The sequence below is a fragment of the Narcine bancroftii genome, chromosome 2 (genome assembly GCF_036971445.1).
Source record: "Narcine bancroftii isolate sNarBan1 chromosome 2, sNarBan1.hap1, whole genome shotgun sequence".
NCBI classification, from domain to species: domain Eukaryota; kingdom Metazoa; phylum Chordata; class Chondrichthyes; order Torpediniformes; family Narcinidae; genus Narcine; species Narcine bancroftii.
This window is the reverse complement of record NC_091470.1, coordinates 115,808,608-115,828,748: the sequence shown is the minus strand read 5'-3', so window position 1 is coordinate 115,828,748 and position 20,141 is coordinate 115,808,608. Positions and strand designations below refer to the sequence as shown.

The 20,141-nt window shown below is 41.3% G+C and overlaps 1 protein-coding gene across 4 annotated transcripts in view; it reads left to right on the top strand.

The window, feature by feature from the left end:
- LOC138754187 (electrogenic sodium bicarbonate cotransporter 4-like) overlaps positions 1-20,141 on the top strand; it is a 228,351-nt gene that overhangs the window by 39,748 nt on the left and 168,462 nt on the right. For all 4 annotated transcript variants that reach the window (XM_069918076.1, XM_069918079.1, XM_069918075.1 and 1 more), the window contains exons 3-4: positions 5,750-5,800; positions 12,293-12,409. In XM_069918076.1, the coding sequence (XP_069774177.1) occupies positions 5,750-5,800; positions 12,293-12,409 (168 nt within the window). The remainder of the gene's footprint in view (positions 1-5,749; positions 5,801-12,292; positions 12,410-20,141) is intronic.

The window sequence follows — 20,141 nt, the reverse complement described above, 5'->3', positions numbered from 1 at the left end:
TTCCCCCTCATGTTACTCCTAAACCTTTGCCCGTCAACTCTCAACCCATGACCTGTTTTATCCATCTCTCCTACTCTCAATGGGAAAAGCCTTTCCACATCAACTCTATCTATCCCTCTCATTATCTTAAACACTTCTATCAAATCCCCTCTCAGCCTTCTACGTTCCAAGGAATAAAGACCTAATTTGCTCAATCTCTCCTTGTATTCCAGATGCTGAAACCCAGGCAACATTTTTGTAAATCTTCTCTGCACTCTCTCTATCTTGTTAATATTCTTCCTATAAATCGGTGACCAGAACTGCACACAGTACTCTAAATTTGGCCTCACCGATGCCTTGTACAGTTTCATCATTACTTCCCAACTCCTATATTCTATGCACTGATTTATATAGGCAAGCATACTAAAGGCCTTCTTCACCACCCTATCCACATGCGCTCCTACCTTCACCATTATTCCTAGATCTTTCTGCTCCACTGCATTCTTCAATGCTCTCCCATTTACCACATAAGTCTTGCTTTGATTATTCTTTCCAATATGAAGCACCTCATATTTATCAGCACTAAACTCCATCTGCCATCTTTCTGCCCACTCCTCTAAGCAATTTAAATTCCTCAGCAATTTTTGAAAAGCCTCTTCATCATCCACAATTCCCCCTATTTTAGTATCATCTGCATATTTACTAATCCAATTTACCACCCCATCCTCCAGATCATTAATATATATAACAAACAGCAACAGTCCCAATACCGAACCCTGAGGTACACCGCTTGTCACCGGCCTCCATCCTGACAAACAATTATCTACTACTACTCTCTGGCACCTTCCTTCCAGCCACTGTTGAACCCATTTGACTATCTCCAAATTATACCCAAGGACTTAGCCTTCCTAACTAACCTCCCATGCAGAACCTTATCGAAGGCCTTACTGAAGTCCATATAGACAACATCCACTGCTCTACCCTCATCAACATTCCTAGTCACCTCTTCAAAAAAATTTAACAAGATTGGCCAAACATGACCTTCCACGCACAAATCTGTGTTGAGTGTCCCTGATCAGACCCTGTCCCTCCATATACTTATATATACTATCTCTAAGAACGCTTTCCATAAATTTACCTACCACAGACATTAAAGTTACAGGCCGATAATTGCTAGGCTTGCTCCTCTAACCCTTTTTAAACAAAGGAACCACATGCGCAACACGCCAATCCTCCTGCATTATACCCGCACCAACCCTCTTTTCAATCTTCTTCAGCATGATGCTGAACCAAGCCATGAAAGACCCCAACAATGAAGACGCTGTTTACATCCGGTACCGCACGGATGGCAGTCTCTTCAATCTGAGGCGCCTGCAAGCTCACACCAAGACACAAGAGAAACTTGTCCGTGAACTACTCTTTGCAGATGATGCCGCTTTAGTTGCCCATTCAGAGCCAGCTCTTCAGCGCTTGACGTCCTGCTTTGCGGAAACTGCCAAAATGTTTGGCCTGGAAGTCAGCCTGAAGAAAACTGAGGTCCTCCATCAGCCAGCTCCCCACCATGACTACCAGCCCCCCCACATCTCCATCGGGCACACAAAACTCAAAACGGTCAACCAGTTTACCTATCTCGGCTGCACCATTTCATCAGATGCAAGGATCGACAATGAGATAGACAACAGACTCGCCAAGGCAAATAGCGCCTTTGGAAGACTACACAAAAGAGTCTGGAAAAACAACCAACTGAAAAACCTCACAAAGATAAGCGTATACAGAGCCGTTGTCATACCCACACTCCTGTTCGGCTCCGAATCATGGGTCCTCTACCGGCACCACCTACGGCTCCTAGAACGCTTCCACCAGCGTTGTCTCCGCTCCATCCTCAACATCCATTGGAGCGCTCACACCCCTAACGTCGAGGTACTCGAAATGGCAGAGGTCGACAGCATCGAGTCCACGCTGCTGAAGATCCAGCTGCGCTGGATGGGTCACGTCTCCAGAATGGAGGACCATCGCCTTCCCAAGATCGTATTATATGGCGAGCTCTCCACTGGCCACCGTGACAGAGGTGCACCAAAGAAAAGGTACAAGGACTGCCTAAAGAAATCTCTTGGTGCCTGCCACATTGACCACCGCCAGTGGGCTGATAACGCCTCAAACCGTGCATCTTGGCGCCTCACAGTTTGGCGGGCAGCAGCCTCCTTTGAAGAAGACCGCAGAGCCCACCTCACTGACAAAAGGCAAAGGAGGAAAAACCCAACACCCAACCCCAACCAACCAATTTTCCCTTGCAACCGCTGCAATCGTGTCTGCCTGTCCCGCATCGGACTGGTCAGCCACAAACGAGCCTGCAGCTGACGTGGACTTTTTACCCCCTCCATAAATCTTCGTCCGCGAAGCCAAGCCAAAGAAGATACCCGTCTCTAATAACATTTGAAAAATGTGTAGGATTAGTACAGGTGATGTCTGTTGAGGGGTGTCAACTGGGACTCTGCGGAGTTGGTAGACAGTTGGGAAGACACTGCCATGTGTTAACTATTCAGTGTTCGCGTACTGAGCTACCTGTTTTACAGACCTATCTTGAACCATTACAGTGTCGAGAACAAACACTGCTCATCTGTCTCTGATAAAGGCATTTGTTTTTCATGCATATTTCCTCTTCAAGACTGGTTCACCCAAAGAATGCCAGTTCCTTTCCCCAACCTCTATCACTCTAGCGTGGTCTCTGACCCTAACTTTATTGATCATCGGCCCCAAGATCCCAGGCTCAAAATGCAGTGATTCTTATTTTGCGAGCTTTGAAGTTTCCATTAGGGGAGGGAGAGATTGTGTGTTTGGTTGCTGGTCTTTCTTATTTCTTTCTGGAAAATTGTATCACTGTGCTCAATCTTGGTGATGAGCAAATTTGTAGCTTTCAGCCTGTGTTCTCAGTTTGTCACTGACAAGATAAGTTGAACTGACAAGAGTTTTCATCAGGAACAACACAGCCTAGTTTTGAACTCTGATTCCCTTTCACAGATGTGGCTAATCCATCATATTTTTTCCTTAACGCTTTTAAATCATGCAAACACCGCCTCACTCTCATACCATCTCCTCATGGAGCATAGAAGAGTATAGCTCAGGAACAGGCTCTTCAGCCCAGGATGTCTACTTTGAATTCACAATGCCAAATTCAACCAAATCTAATCCATATCCCTGTATATTCACGTTTTACTCTTAAATCCACTTAAACATTTCTATCGCATTAGCTTTTGCCATTACCCCGGCAACCCATTATAGGCTCTTACCCACCTCAGAGTGAAAAAAATTTGCCCCACACACCTCCTTAAAAATTTTCTCCTCTCACCATAAATGCATGCCTTTTGGTGTTCGACATTTCCACATTGGGTAAAAGATTGAGTTTTGACTTTGTGCTTGTGGATTCCAAGTGCAGTGACAATGCAACTGTTACCTAGCTTTGCTGATGTGATTTATATTCATGTAACTTGCAGCTCTTGAGTGGAGGAAAATGTTGATATTGTTACATAACATAACAATTACAGCACGGAAACAGGCCATTAGGACCTTCTAGTCCGCACTGAACCAAACACCCCTTTCTAGTCCCACCTCCCTGCACAATGCTCATAACCCTCCATCTTCTTCTCATCCATATACCTGTCCAACCTTTTCTTAAATAATACAATTGACTCCGCCGCCACTATTTCTCCCGGAAGCTCATTCCACACGGCTACCACTCTCTGAGTAAAGAAGTTCTCCCTCATTTTACCTCTAAACCTCTGCCCCTTAATTCTTAACTCATGTCCTCTTGTTTTAATCTTTCCTCCTCTTAACGGAAATAGTCTATCCACATCCACTCTGTCTATCCCTTTCATAATCTTAAATACTTCTATCAAATCCCCTCTCAACCTTCTACGCTCCAAAGAATAAAGACCTAATCTGTCCAATCTCTCCCTATACTCTAGATGCTTAAACCCAGGTAACATTCTGGTAAACCTTCTCTGCACTCTCTCCACTCTGTTTATATCCTTCCTATAATTAGGCGACCAGAACTGCACACAGAACTCCAAATTAGGCCGCACCAACGTCTTATACAGTCTCAACATCACCTCCCAACTCCTATATTCCATGCAATGATTGATAAAGGCCAGCATACTAAAAGATCATTAACCTGGTTTTAAAAGGTGCCAGTGTTCAGCAGCAACAATAACATGTTTTTATAGTGGTTCATTATCATAAACCACCCTATCATTCTTAACCATTCCATAACCTAGAAAAGACAGAGTCATGGAATCATAGAACTTACAGTGCATGTACATGTACAAATGGTCTTTACTGCTTATCTTGTCCATGCTGGCTGTGGCCTACCAATATTAATCCAATATTAATCTGCGGCCCTTATCCTCCTATCTCTTTCCTATTCTTGTCCAAGTACCTTTTAAACATTGTAATTGTATCTTCTGACATCTCAGTCCAGATATTCATCTGTCAAATCTCCTTTCAATTTTGCCCCTCTGTGCCCTCTAGTTCTAGGCTTTCTCGGCCCAGATCCTACCTCTCCTTCCTATGCCACTAGAGTGTTATAAACAACTATTAGGTTAGCTCCCGGTCTCCTATGTGTGAATAGACCCAGATTGTCCAAATTACCATCACACTGTATTTGTTGATCCAAACTTTAGTCAAATGAGAGTTTTCAAAGAGTTACCAAGATTGGGAGAGGAAATTGCAAGGTGTAAGATTCCAAACAGTGAAAGGCATGGCTGGCTGTGGGAAAGCAGTTAATTATGGAGAACTTCAATCAGTGGAGAACAGGTTCTGCAGAAGGCACCATCTGCCGCATGGTTTCAGAAGCAGGAAGTGCAAATAAATGGTACAGATTTATAATTAGTGTTTAGAGAAGAATGGAAGGACTGACTGCGTTGTAAAGGGAACATTCCAAGTGTCACCTTGGATCAGGGGTGAGGGCTGAAAGCAATGAGTGAACGGAACAAAAGCCACATACAAGACACTAGATCACTGAAGCTTGTGCTCCTCGGATGCTACTTTTGACAGCTTTACAATTCAGAAGCACCTCTTCACAAAATAGCGTATTAGGGCTGATGTAAAGAAAATTTCTGCTGCTTTTAATCAAAACTTTGGGAGGGAATTGTTTGTCTCCTTGGAAACTACTAGTCTGGGGGTGGGGGTTAAAAGGCCACGCATTCTTCTCCATCAATTTATTGCAAGTAACAAGTCGTGCAGCAAAATGTTAACTGAAAGTTTTTACTTCTTTCCTTGTGATTGGATTTTGATGGCAGGACCAGCATTTATTGGCTATCTTAAATTACCCTTGAGGAAGAGGTGGTGAGCTGCCTTCAACCACTGCAATCCTTCAGCTGAAGGACACAGTGCAATAGGGGAGGGAGGGAGTTCTAACATTTAGACCGGGCACCAGTGTAAGATCGGCAACTTGTTTCCAGTGTATTTTAGAGGGCAACATATAGGGTGCAGTATTCCCCTGCACCCTTCACCCATGTCCTCTTTGGTGGCAAGAGTTGCAGGTTTGCAGGGCAGCATGGTTAGTGTGGGAGTTTGTGCAATGCTATTACAGCACCAGCAACTCAGGTTTGGATCTGGTACTGCCTGTCGCGACTTTGTACGTTCTCCCCGCGATGGCATTGGTTTTCCTCAGTTGCTCAGGAGCTTTTCTTGTTAAATCTTTGCAAACGTGGAGGTTTTATGTGGCATGTCATTAATAATCTGATGGCAACACTTTGACTTCTTTCCCACTTAGGAAGAAGATGTCATCAACACCCAATGTGGATACCAGAAACTACATCAAGAGGTAAGCAGTGAGTTATGCAAAACCTTCACCCTCACACAGACCCAGGCAGGCTGTTGTGCATTTATCACTTTTTAATTTCAGATTTTTTTTATTTTTATTTGAATAGAGTTCTATTCATTTTTTTGTCTGTCTTTACGACCACTAGTCAGTCAGTACCCCACCACTTGTGTCACTCACTCACTCCTGCTCTCCAACCCATTGTGCTGCCTCTGTTTGGTTGAGTCCTTCCTTCTTCCCTTCCATACAACTTTTACTTGTTTCATTTCTAACTTTTCCCCATTCAGGTGAAGCATCATCATTCTGAAACATTCTGCCTCCACAGGTGCTGCCTGGCAGATGGGCTAGTTCCTGCATTTATTTCAGATTCTAGCCTCTATAGTACTTAGCTTGGATCCACAGAGAATTGAATTGTTTATTGCCATGAGTTCCATGATACAGTGAAAAGCTTTGTGTGCTTTCCAGGTGATCAGTCTGAACACAATACAACAGGTAGAGCAAACATTAAAAACAAAGGTTCATGGGATAGAGTTAAAACAAAACTGAAGTGCAGTGTGGAGTTCACACAATACCAAAGTGTAGAGTACATTTTAAAAAGAAAAGTACAGTCTAAACAGCACAAGGCAGTATCTTTTGCTAAATCAAGTTTATCGTCATCTGATTGCATAAGTACAACATGATCAATCAGTGTTCTCTGCTCCTCGGCGCCAAACACACTGACACAACACACATACAGACAAACAATACATGGGGGGGCGCGGCAAGATGGCGTAAGGATCAGACGTGCCTTCCAGTCCTCTCCTGACTCTATCTTATTGTTTTGTCTAGAAATGCCCGTTAAAATTCTTTAAAAGTTTAGATCATTTCAGTGCTGTTAATTTAACTTATGATGGTACAATTGGTGGAAAAGAGCAAAAAAAAATGACAACAGATCATCAAAAAACTACATTTTCCAAAAGTTCAAGTTTTGGAGCCTACCTACAGGAAAGATACCGGGACTCAGCGTGAAATGGATCCCAGTACAGTGTTCGGATGTAGAGCTCTACGTTACATCGGTAGAGCCCCCTAAAGAGGGCGCCAAACAGCCTTTAGAACAAAGAGTTACTCAAAGGCATTTGTCAGCTGTAGAGGTGGCGCTGCAAACTGCATCTCTTGAGATACAAGAACCTATACAATTTGATGTACTGGGAGAATTTAATACATTATGGACTGGGGAAAACCTCGGCCAGCATCCTCCAGTCATTGCTGGAGAGGCTGTGGCTGGGGTTTCCACACGCAGTCATACTACAAGGAAGGCAACCAGAATGAAGGAAGGAACAGAAGATCCTTTGGTTATGCAGAAGAAGCAGGAATCTGTTGAGCCAAAATCTCTTCCAATTGAAAAGATTTTTGTGAATCTTGAATCTAAATTATCTTATACAATGCAGGGATTATTCAAGATTATGACTGAACTTGGTACTAGGTTTAATACTTTGGTGAAAATACATTCTCAACAGATGGCTGAGTTTGGAGCTTTTAAGCTTGAAGTGAGAGATAAATTTAATTCATGTGAAGAAGATATAGACGAAATGCGGGATCAAGTTTTTGATGTGACCAAAATGGTCGAAGACTTACAAACTCAAAATAAAAATTTGGTGAAAAAGATTGATTATTTGGAAAACCAATCCAGACAGAACAATTGGTTTGCCGGAAGGTATGGAGGGACCAGACCCATTAAAATTTTTACTGAATGGATTCTGCAGGTGTTGGGTCAAGAACATTTCCCGGAACGTGCTCACAGAGCCTTGCGTAGAAGACCTATTTCAGGTCAAAGTCCAAGACCTGTTTTGGTTCGTTGCTTGAATTATTATGACAGAGAAATAATTTTACGAGTGGCTATTAGAAATGCACAACAGAGAAAATCACCCTTGATGATTCAAAATAATCGAGTTTTCTTCTATGCGGATTTGAGTCAACGACGGGAACCTGCTAAAGAGTTGTTGTGGAAGAAAGATTATAAGGCAACCTTTAGATATCTAGCTGTTTTGAAGGTTTTTCAAGATGGTTGCCAACCAAAGTTCTTTGATTCTCCAAAGGAAGCTATAGCATTTGCTCAAGACCTGCCAATTACTCAGTTTCAACAAAGACATAGTCCGCCGTGATCTCTAAGGAGACAAGAGATGGAAGAAAAGAGCCGTGCTCCAAGAAGGAACGGTTGTAATGGTGACTCGGCAGTTGGAGCTGATTAAAAGAAGAGTTGTCCTTTTTTTTTTCTAATGTTTTTTTTTAAAAAAAAGGGATATTAAATAATGATGATGTTAGTTTAGATGAAGTGAGAGTTGGGGGAGAGAACTGGATAGGCACTATTTCCTGAAAGTCATCTGCTACCTGTGAGTTATCTCACACCCATTTTTTTTTGGGAGTTACCGCATTGCGCGGTTTAGACGGGAGGGGGTATTTTTAACCTCCTACCCGTTTTTTTCCTTTTTTTTTGTATTATTAAATTAAAGAGTGAAGGGGTTTTTTTTTGTTTAAATATTAAAAAAAAGCATAAGAAAGTATTTGATTGTTTAAAAAGCTAAAAATTGATGTGGTTTTTTTTGTAAAGTTTATTCAGTAGATAAGGAATATCTGAAATTTAAATGTGAATGGGATGGATAAGTTTTTTTTTATATATTTTTTCTTTAACTTTAAGATGAAACGAGTGGTAATTCTGGTGTATATTATTTTGCTACTTTAGTTATAGAACGAAGGGAATAATGGTGAAAGTTATAAATTGAATTATACAATTCTTAATGAGGCTTGAATTTTGTTTGTGGTTTATGCTCCATTTGTTGAAGATATAGATTTCGTTGTAGATGTGTTTTTATTATTTGGATATCTGAATTTTAATGTAATGATTGGGGATATTTAAATGTGGTATTGGAGCTTTTATTGGATAACTATTCAAGAGTAAAAGGGAAAAATGGTGGAAGAGTACTAAAATTGAATTGTACAATGCTTAATGAGGTTTGAATTTTGTTTTAAGATGGTGGTTTATGTGACTAATATGATGATAGATATGAAGTTGGTTGATATTTGGTGAAGGTTTATCTCTATAGAGAAAGTTTTTTTTCATCTTTTTTTCATGCTACAATTTTTTTTTAAGAATTGATTATTGTTTAAGAATTTTTGATAGATAAAGTTACTAACTTTACTAATTTTTTATATTAAGTTTGAGTTAAATATATGTTTCATCTTAACTCCGTTTGTTAAATATATGCATTTAAGTTTGATTTAAATATGTTTTTTAAGTCTGATATCTTAGTATTAATTACTTTTCTTTTTGTTAGTATTTTAATCGGTTATGTTTTTGTCTTTTTTGTAAGTAGGTTTTTTTTCTCACATATATTATTAACTTTATTAATTCTTCACTCTTTATTTTGCGGGGGAAAGGGGGGGTTGGACTAATTTGAGTTGGGTTATTGGTGTGTGGTAATTGTTGGGGAGGGTATAGTTTGTTTGGATTGCTGATATTGTATTGTAGTTTTATTATTTTATTCTTGACTTTTTTATAGTGTAATCCTATATGTTATTCATGTTATAAAATCTTAAATAAAGTTTAAAAAAAAAAGAAAAAAAAGACAAACAATACATATTCAGAACAAGTATTTTAATCTATAAAAATGAATAAATAAATAAATTGATGTTGCTTTGTGCAAATGAGAGTCTCGGATGGTTAGTGTGAGCAGATCCTTTGGTCGTTCAGCATTCTCAATGCCTGTGGGAAGAAGCTGTTCCTCAGTCTGGTGATACTGGCTCTGATACTCCTATATCCCTTCCCCAATTGGAGCAACCGAAAGATGTTCTGTGCGGGGTGGAAGGGGTCCTCGATGATTTGGCGCGCCCTCCTCAGACAACGATCCTGGTAGATCATGAGAGGTTTGTTCAAGAGTCTGATGACAGCAGGAGTAAAATTGTACGTAAATATAGAAAAGCATGCTTTCACGGATTACCTGTTTTATTCCGGGGATGAAAGGTTTGTTTCAGGAAGATTGGGACTATACAACAAATCTGTAAGTATAGGAGAATGAGATGTGATCTGGTAGAAACAGAAGTTTCTGAGAGAGCTTGACCGGCAAAATGGGAAAGGTGTTTCTCCTTGTGGAGAATCATGAACAGGAGGGCATCATTTCTGAATTAAGCATTTGCCAAGGAAAGGAAGAAATTCCTTTATTTGAGTATTGTTAATCTTGGGAAATCCAGAGACCTGTGGAGGTGGAGTCATAGAAATTAACCAAGGTAGAGTTAGGCAGATTTTTGTTTGGGGCATGAGTCAGGAATATCATGAACAGGCAGGAAAGTGGACATGTGGCCATGATCTTATTGAATGGCGAAGAGGTTTGAGGAGCTAAATGGCCTATTTCTGCTCTTGTGTGTTGCAAAGGGAAAAATAAGAATGTTTTTCAAACAGTGTTCCCACATGCAAACATGATTGAATTAAATCCAACAGTCATTTTTGATCAGAATTTTCATGTATAAAAAGAAAAAAAATTGCCGGTTAATAAAGAAGCAGCAGGGAGATTCACAGATTAATGAGACCTTTCAAAAGAACCAGTAAAGGACCAGAAGCTGAATTCTAGGCTGTGGTGTTCAGCACTGGAGCAGGAACTGTGGTTCATCACTACCAATGCACGTCTTTGTGTGTGAGTCATAACGGATGCGTCATTAGCTGGAATGAATTTGCAGCACCGCTTATAATTCTCTCAGTCCTTGGACATATCAAATTTTGGACCAGAAATAAGTCCTTGAATTGAGCAAATTAATAGCAGTACACCCAGTACACAGGTTAATGGAAGACATAAAGGAATGTGAAATCATCCACATGTTCCATACCCATTATAGGGTTTATTATATTTGATGCAGAATTGAAGAGGTTTTATTATCTGAGAATTGGGGCCTTTTGCTCATTGACATTCTTGAAGCTGGCAATCGTTGTGTTGAGAATAAATATCATTTTCTAAACTTGTAGGAATTCTGAGCAATAGGTTGACATTCCTCTCTGTTTTGATTTGTTTTTCTTTGCATCCTGCAACCTCTTGGTTTTGGGAGAACAAATAAAACAATTTTAAAAATTTGGTCAAAGGAACAGCAACTCTTAATTTGGTTTTATTTACTAATTGTGTTTCTTTTTTCTGCATACATTGCCCAGTCTCAAATTTGACAGAAAGAATATTCGAGTGAAGGAAGTTGTATTAAAACCTGGTCAGAGGGGTATTCAGATTCTGCAGAGGTCTGCCAGTTTTGTGGACTGCACTGTCTGTGACATCAGGGCTGTAGATTTGGACATAAATACAGCAAGGTAACAGGCCCTTCTGCCCCACGAGCCCTTGCCACCTAATTAAGTGTTGTACTAACTGCTAACAAGAGAATAGCATGAAATATCAAGCTGGAAACAAAGGCAGCATTTGTAGAGAGAGAAAAACAGAGTGACCTCTCCGTGGTGTGTTTGCATGTTCATACACATCTCATGCGTGGGGCAGTTCCTGAATATCTAGTAGCAATATACCACAGATGAAACTGTACCCTGGAAAACATTGGAAGATTCTAAGTAATGGTTTAGTGCAATGCAAGGAACTGCAAAGCATCTAAATATAATGGAAATATCTTTCCAGGTGGCAGAGGCTGTTATTAACTGAGATTGAGGCGAGAGGTGATCTTAGCTTTGTGCTCCACTGCTGAAGCACATTAATCTGTTGTGGCATGTTAATACACTTAGGCTTCAAGCAATTGAAAATGGCCAGGCTGATGTCCAAATGAAGAAAGTGAAATAAACATATCCACAGGAGCTTAGATTGTCAACTTTGATGAAATGTCTCCTGCTAGCTCCTCAGTGGAGTTTGAAATCTCCTCTTCATGAGAGCAGATGGAGAAAATAGACTAATCCCAATATCCATGGTGGAGACCAGTGCAGATGCTGGCATCTGGAGCAGACTTGATGGGCCCAATGGCCCAATTCTTCAATTTCTTATCAAAGTCAAAGTTCAGATGTATTGTCAGAGTAACTGCATGACATCACATACAACCCTGAGATTTTATTTCCTTTGGGCTGGATAGAATTTCTAATTGTCGATAGTGCAAAAAAAAGATAAAGATACATGTACAAAATATAGAAATGTAAACAAACTGGGCAATACAAAAATAAATATTCAATAATAAAAGTGCAAAACTAAGAGTTCCTTAATGAGTTTGAGTTTGTTGTTGAGGAGTCTGATGGTGGAGGGGTAACAGCTGTTCCTGAACCTGGTGGTGCGAGTCTATACTTCTTTCCTGATGGCAACAGCGTGTTGTGGGTGGTATGGATCCTTGATGATTGCTGCTGCTCGCCAACGGCAGGGTTCCATGTAGATTTTCTCAATGGTGGGGTGAGTTTTGCCTGTGATGTACTGGGATGAGTCCACTGCCATTTTTTATAATGGCTATTTGAGAGAATTCCTTGCCTACAGGGCTGACTCGTTTCTGTTGTTTTACCCATAGCGTTTTGAGGTTGGCCTTACAATCCACGCACGGGGGTGTGTTGATGCCATCAATTTGTGGTTCGAAGATAACATTGGCATCACGGTGGGAATACTCGCTGCCATTCTCCTCCCACAGGTAATCTCTTGACTCAGATATTATGCTCTTAATCTTTTTAGAAAGGGTGTAAGAGTCCCTGAATATGAGGTCAAATAATTACAGATTTCAAGTTAGTAGCCTTAGAGCAAAGAACATAGAATGGTACAGGACAGGAACTGGCCCTTTGACCCAAGGAATCTGTGTCAAATACAATCCCAAATTAATCTAGAACACTGCTCCTTGAACATTATGCATCTTCCTTGATCCCTGCATACTCATGTATCTCCCTAAAAGCCTCTTAATTGCATTTATTCGAACAATGGGTCAATAATGAACAGCTGACGGGCAGTAAAATGCCACTCTCCCAAGTCTTTCCTCCCTCTTTCCTCCTTGTTCAGGAGGAACCCTTCCATCTATTGCGCCCGGGGCCTCAGATTTGATTGGTTGTAGATTATTAACAGCCACTCCAAAAAAATTACTCCACCCCCGCCCCCAACTCATCTGGTTCCACCTATTACCTACCAGCATCTAAGCCACCCCTCCCTTCATATTACCAAACACTGCACCCTTTCCTCTTCCCTTTCACTCCGGATGCAAGATCTTGATGCAAGTCATTAGCAAAATATCCCTCGACCTGCTGAGTTCTTCCACCATATTCTGTTCCAAACAAACCCAGACTTGTCAAAGAACTTGCATTTACATTGTCGCCTTATTTAACACGATAGGAGTACTTTACCAGGAACTAAAACTATAATTGCATGTGTACTTTCTCGTAAAATGTATGATATTCCTTCATTGTGTTGCAGAGGATGGCATTTTCTCTTATTTGGCTGAGTTTGTGAATTTTAAATTCTGCGGCTTGGTCACTAATGTGTAGCTTAAAAATGAATCTTGTGGAAATAGGTCATGAAATGCTTCTTGTGCAATGCAGCCCCCTAAGCATTTGGCTGGCCCTTTCACTGCAAGCAGCCCTCAGAGGGAACTGCAATGTCATTGACTGTAAAATCTGACGGGAAATGCCCCAAAATTTATATAATATGTTAATAGAAAAGGTATCTCTGCAGCTGAGCTGGAACTTTAGGAATGAAAACTTGCAGTTATAAAACAAACTTAAAACATTTATTAAGTGAATTTTGCTGCCAGTGTAGTTGGATGTTTAAAGATGGGCATGGATTTTTTTTCAGATACACTGCTTCAAGATTCTGACCCACAAAACCACAACCAAATAACGTGAAATGTGTGAATCTCAGCGCGATGGGGGCAATGCAATCAGTTCATATTGAATAAAAATTGGAAGGGTCAGGTTTATAAGGCAAGGGTCACGTCCTCCCATGCAGTCATCGTCGATTAATTGCACTTTCTGGGCTTTGTAGCCCATGCAGTTTTCAAGGGAGCTTGTGGCTGTACTGGTCAATCTCTGTAATTAGTGGAAATTTGTGGTAAGATTAATCTGCAGCAAGGCAAAGTGAAAGGATATCACACAAAAGTGATGTCATCTCTGTGTAAAGTCTTTAGATTTTGTATTTTCCATGCATGTCGTGTTATTTGAACTGACATAGAGAACATTTCAAAGACCTATTAGCTTGGATCAAGGATGTCACAGTGCAAAAGCTATGTTTTGCTTTCAGGAACAAATGTTCTGACACCAAATTTGTTCAATCACCAAACAAATCAACCAGAATTGTTAAAACACTTTCTCAGTGTTACAGATCTCGTTAATGTTCTGTACTGTGGATGGAGAACACTGTATCGTTGGGTGGTACTGGTACAATCGGACAACAAATAAACTTGAACTTGATTTGAGACTTGAATCTATAACCTTGATTAGATAAGTCTTGTGCATATGTTTGAAAAGTATGAATGTATTCTGGCATAAAGTTGGCAACGTCAAACCTGTTTACGAACTAGTAAGGAAAAGGACTACACAAGGAAATGATTGTTCTTATTGCAGTGAAAGTCTCTATGGTTCCAAATGGTTCGTGGCTTGGACATGGAGCCCTTGAAGTCATGAGTGCTGCCATAAAGTGGACATCACAATCCCATAACACAGCCAGCAAAATGCAACCTTATTTCCATCACGGTTTGTGCAAGGTTCAAACTATGGACCTTGCACAAAGTCCTCCAGTTACTGAGAATCTACAGGTGTTGAGTTCTTTACAGAGGAGCACAGCCCAATAGACAATAGGTATTAATTTGATATGGATAGGAGGATAGAGAGAGGAAAGTCAGGAATTGATTGTAGGAGGAAGAGGAGAGCTCGGGGAAAGGAGACAGAAGGCCCTTTCATGCAGTGGAAAAGCCCGACTGCAGAGGATGGAGACTCTCTGCCCTTGCTGCGGGAGATTGACCTCTGCGAATGTGCCATAGCCTGTTCCAAGGCGCTGACGGCAATCCCTCACATGAATTTACAGCCGCTGCAAGTGGCTGGTTAGGGGCGGGCTGTTGATGTCGAGATGGCGCCATCAGCCAGCAGCCCATCTTCCCTCACTCCCACCCACTCAGGGCAGGGGCGACTGGCAGGAGCCGGTGGGGCCATCAGGACAGGGGCAGCTGGAAAGAGCCGTGACACCTCCACTGGTCGCTCTGGCATCTCACTGGGCTGCTTCAGCCTTTGGGTCTGCTCTCCGTGGCTCAAAACATGGCAGAGCAATGGCTGTCTTCCCTACTCATAATCTCCCATGCAGCTGGAACTGTTCAGGGAAACTGTAGGGAAGGCAGCCTTTTCTCTACGCAGGTGATCTGCTGGAGTCGAAACTGTGCCTCCGCTTGCCCAAACCACATGTACCCCATGGGTCCAGAAGGGAGGGAGCTTCACTGAGACGGCACTGATTGCCGATGAGTCCATGTTTGGAGACCAGATATTGTCTGGGCTCGTCGGTGTCACTAATGTAGCGCCTGCTACACACAGAAAACACCACTAGACTCAGTGGGGTTTCCAGTAGAACTGTTTATTTGAATTTCGCGCACACCCCTTTAAGGGCAATGGAATTACGCCCTGCACAGCGGTGATGTCATAACGTGGCCTGGGGCTCGAACGGTGGCCTAAGCCACGAGCCCTGACGGCGCCATCTTCTGCAGCTGCCCCGCCAGCGCAGCGGTACAAATGGGACCGGTTTGCTCACAGAGATGTGCACCGCCACAGAACTAGATAGAGGTGGAGGGTGGCCTAAAATTAGAAAAAAAAATTGTTCATCCTGTTGTTTCCAGGAATAATATAATGTGCTGTTCTTCACAAGTACTTTTGGTTTTGCCTTGATCATGGATAATGCTGAGGAGAGGCATTTCTGTGTAGGAGGAGTTGCAATGGTCGGCAACAGGAGGTTCAAGCTGAACCCACAGAGGGAGCATAGGTGTCCAGCAAGATGGTTACCCAAGCTGCATCTGCTCTCACTGGCGCAGAGAAGGCTACACTAAATGCAGTAGGTGAGAAACTAGTTTTTTATGAGGACAAGTTTTGGAGGTGGGCAAATAGGAGCTGGGATATTGGGTGGAGATCTTTTTTCAATGGGTCACAGTTATTTTTTTTCCCCTGTAGATCAAGCTAAGTTTCATGTCATCTGATTGCACAAGGACAACCTGATGAAACAGTGTTCTCCAGTCCTCTGTGCAAAACATGGAGAAACACAGCCAGACTAACATATGTAGAAATAATACATATGCAGGACAAGTATTCATATACGCAAATAAGTAAATAAATATTACTTCGTCGATATAAGAGTCTCAGATGGTTAGTTTGAGCAGTTCCTTTGGTCATTCAGTGTTCTCACTGCTGTTTCTCGGCCTGGTGATGCTGGCTCTGATATTTCTGCATCTCTTTCCTAATGGGAGCAGCTGAAAGATGTGTGGAAGGGGTCCTCAACGATTTTGCATGGCCTCTTCAGTCAATGATCCTGCTAGATCACGTCAAATAGGGAGAGGGAGACTCCTGCGATCCTCTCTGCCACTCTTATGTGGATTGACCTCTGATCCATTTCTCTGCAGCATCCATACCACACTGTGCCCATGGATCATCCAGGGAATCATGGATCATCATGGGGATTCCTCCTGCATGTGCTTGGAGAAAGAGGACTATGAGAGAGAACTTTGAAGGAAGTTCACTTGTATTATGAATAGACTGCATGCATCTTACCTGTGTGTACATCAAGGAGCAGTTGCCTAGAAACAACCAAGAGAGAGAGAGAGAGAGAAAAGAAACCTTCAGGTTTCCCCAGAGAAGCATTGAAAGAATTTTGTGATGGAGTTGTATCTTCTTGTTCACCTTTGTTTTGCCTGTGGTTGTGATCACATTACTAATTCTCAAGTTTGCCATTTTCTTTCGCAGAGAAAATGAGCAACATCAATCAGCCTACCATGCACAGATATGTCAGGAACGCCATCAGTGGGGAATGTACAAAACTTCTTTCTGAATCCCAACTTGTAGGTGAATAACTGAACAAGACTCATGCAAATGACTTGTGTTGCAAACTTGTTTTGTGGGCTCATTTTACAAATCTGATGTGGCACTGGTTCAAGTTTATTGTGGCATTAATAGATTGTGTACTTAAGCATATGAAGCTTGGAAAGAACAATTTGTGTGATAAATAGTGAAATATCGTAAGCTTGTTTTCTTGTGGTGCATTTGTCACCTGTGGTTTGGTTGACACCATTCTTGTTAATGACTCGGAAGGCTGTGGACTCGAGTCTCCCGTGACTTGAATATGAGCATCACTACACCAATGAGAGAATACTCTGTCTGTTGTTGGACACATTGTCTTTGGAAAGAGATGTTGATCTATCACTCAGGTGGATTGCAAAATATCTTGGCTGTTGGTCAAGGAACAACAAAGGAGTTCTTTTTGGTATCACAGCCATCTCATTCAACACGTTGCAAAAAAAAACCATGCAACATGGTCATTGTGGAAGCAAGTTTTGCACTTTAGCAGTTTCATTGGTGCTTCATTGACCTTTCTGCACTTTGGGGTGTTCAAGGACTACAAAAGTCTCTTGGAATGACTATCTTCCTTTACAATTCTACTCAATATCTTCTGACTGCTTACATGTCTGACTTTCAGAGACAGGAAGAAATCTTCCCAATTTCTGTCCTGAAATTTGTGGAAAACACTATTATGGTTCAAATCAGGGCTGTTAAAATGCCTGCTAATACTAAATGTTCCGTGAAGTTTGTTGGGCAGGCGGTTTGGTTAAACAGAGTCTGAATTCACATTGCACGGCTGAAGGATATTTTCTTGACAATAAAATTGTTTTGCATGGTTCATAGAATTCAACCTCTGAGTTCTGACTGCCCTTTCTCTCCCAGTGATCAGTGCACTAGTATTTGATGATCTGCCTTGATATATGTGGAGTTATTTTGAATTTCTGGTTGAGCAGACTACCTTCCCTGAAGAGTACGTATGTGCAATAGCATGTATAAATAAAAAATGATCCAACAGAAATTACCAGCAAAAAATGAAAAGGTGACAAGGAAATAAACCAAAAAAGTAATTCAGTTCATCTTGGTGTCAGAGAGTGTCAGTAAAGCATAAACAGGGAATAAATATAGTGAGAGGGATACACTCATATCCTTCCTTGTGTTATGCCACCAGCATAGTCCTCTGTCTATTAGCCTTCCCTCATTCTCCCTGTCACTCATGGATTTGTGTGGGAAAGAGCCCTGCAATGTTAGAGATGACCTTCTGATTGCCAAACCCCGCTCTCCTCCAAGACAGGACAGAAGGCGTGTGGAGATACTCTCAGTAGCCATCATTTATCTTTCAACCCATGCTAGAAAGATATTTTTTCTCCACCTTCCCTTTGACATGCTGGTTGGTTGATTATTTGATTGTTATAAATTCTCGTGAAGTAGGTTGATGGTGGAATACTCATTGGGGTTTTAGTGACTATGAGATAGATTATATGTTACAGAAAAATAACTGGGGAAATGGGAGTGTTGGGATTACTGAGAGTGGGCTAGATTCAATGGGTCAAATATTCTCCTTCCAATTAATTACGGAAATATGGTAGCAATGTTATAGATTAGCAAATGTGTTCGTTAAACTGGAGCCACTGAGCCACTTGGCCATTTTCACTCAAAGATCAATGTTTAGTCCAATAAACCTGGGGCTTTATAGGCTAGAGAAGTTGATGGATTTAGCAGTCTATGAGTTTAAATGGACATTGTCTTCATCCAGAGGAGTGCTTGAAGCTGAATTAAAATGCATAAGTATGGTATGTTAGTGATTAGAAAAGACAAGAAGTCAGTGGGAAATTAAACATAAGGTGTTACAAATGCTCAGCAGATCCATGAAGAGAAATGGACAGTCAATGTTTCAGGCTGGGCCTTTTCCAAGATTTGGATAGGAGATCCTGTGCTTGATATTCCACTCCCACCCAGTATGTGTTAGAAAGCAGCCAATGCATTCATTTCAAGTGGGTAATATGGGCTCAGTTCAACCAGTAATTTAAATTACTTTTACTCCAGGTAGTACTCCTTTTATATTGTATTTAGAGCTGACTTTATTTTCCTGTCATTTATTTAGTTTGCTTTCCGACCTCTGAACATTTGCAATATCAGCTATTAAATTCCTCTCATCATATGAAAGAACAGATTTGTCACATTGTCCATGAGACTTTCCTTATCGTCCTTTTTTCCCCGTTAGTTTAAGTGGTGCATGTGGATTTGCAGCGGTTTTCCTTTAGTGATAAACTTCCCCATATGTGGTAGCAATATCTCTAGCTACATATTGGATGTTCAGTCATAGAACATAGAACAATACAGCACAGTACAGGCCTATCAGCTCTCGATGTTGTGCCAACCCATATATTCTTTCCTAAACAAAAGTACTAAACTCTCCCTACCCCCATAACTTTTAAATTTTCTGTCTGTCTAAGAGTCTCTTAAATTCCCCCAATGTTTCAGCCTCTACCACCAACCCCAGCAAGGTATTCCAGGCACACACAGCTCTATGTAAAAATCTTACCCTGACGTCTCCCCAAAACTTCTCTCCCTTCACTTTGTACTTTGTGCACCTTCAGCGGGCATATTTTAAGTTTTGTTCATTTTGAACAGATAAACATGAACTTGGAGCAGGAAAAGGCCACTCAACCCCCAGAGTCTGCTCCACTATTTACTAACCACATGGCTCATCTGATCGTGATCCACAACTCTACATTCCTGTACCTTCACTCCTTTGCCTCCTAGAATCGACCTTCCATTGCTTCTAAAGTATTAAAAGACTGTGCCATCACCCTTTGAAGAATGAATTCCAAAAACTCATAAACCTACCAGGAGTAAAATTTTCCCCTCATGGATTTGTATTGGGTGACTGACTTGGTCATTCAAGAATTTTCCAGTTTTTAGCTTTGAAGAACTCTGTTTTGGCAGAACGTTTGGGATCATTGTCTTGCTGCAGGATGAAGTGTGTTTGCTTGAACTTGAGCAGAAGAAATGTTTCTGTACACCTCAATTTATTTTGCTACTGCCATCAGCAGTTTCATTATCAGTGAAGATAGGTGCACCAGTACCTGTGGCAGCCATAAATGCCCAGGTCATAACACCCCCAGAGCCATGTTTCACAGATGAGGAGGTAAGCTTTGGATCGTTTATGCTTCCACACTTTGCTCTTGTCATCACTCTGATACAGGTTCATCTCGGTCTCATCTGTCCATAGGCCTTTTCCCAGAATTCTGCAGGCTCTTTTAAATAATTCTTGGCAAACTGTAATCTGGCCATCCTGTTTCTGTGGCTAACCAGTGGTTTGCATCTTGCAGTGTAGCCTCTGTATTTTTGTTCATG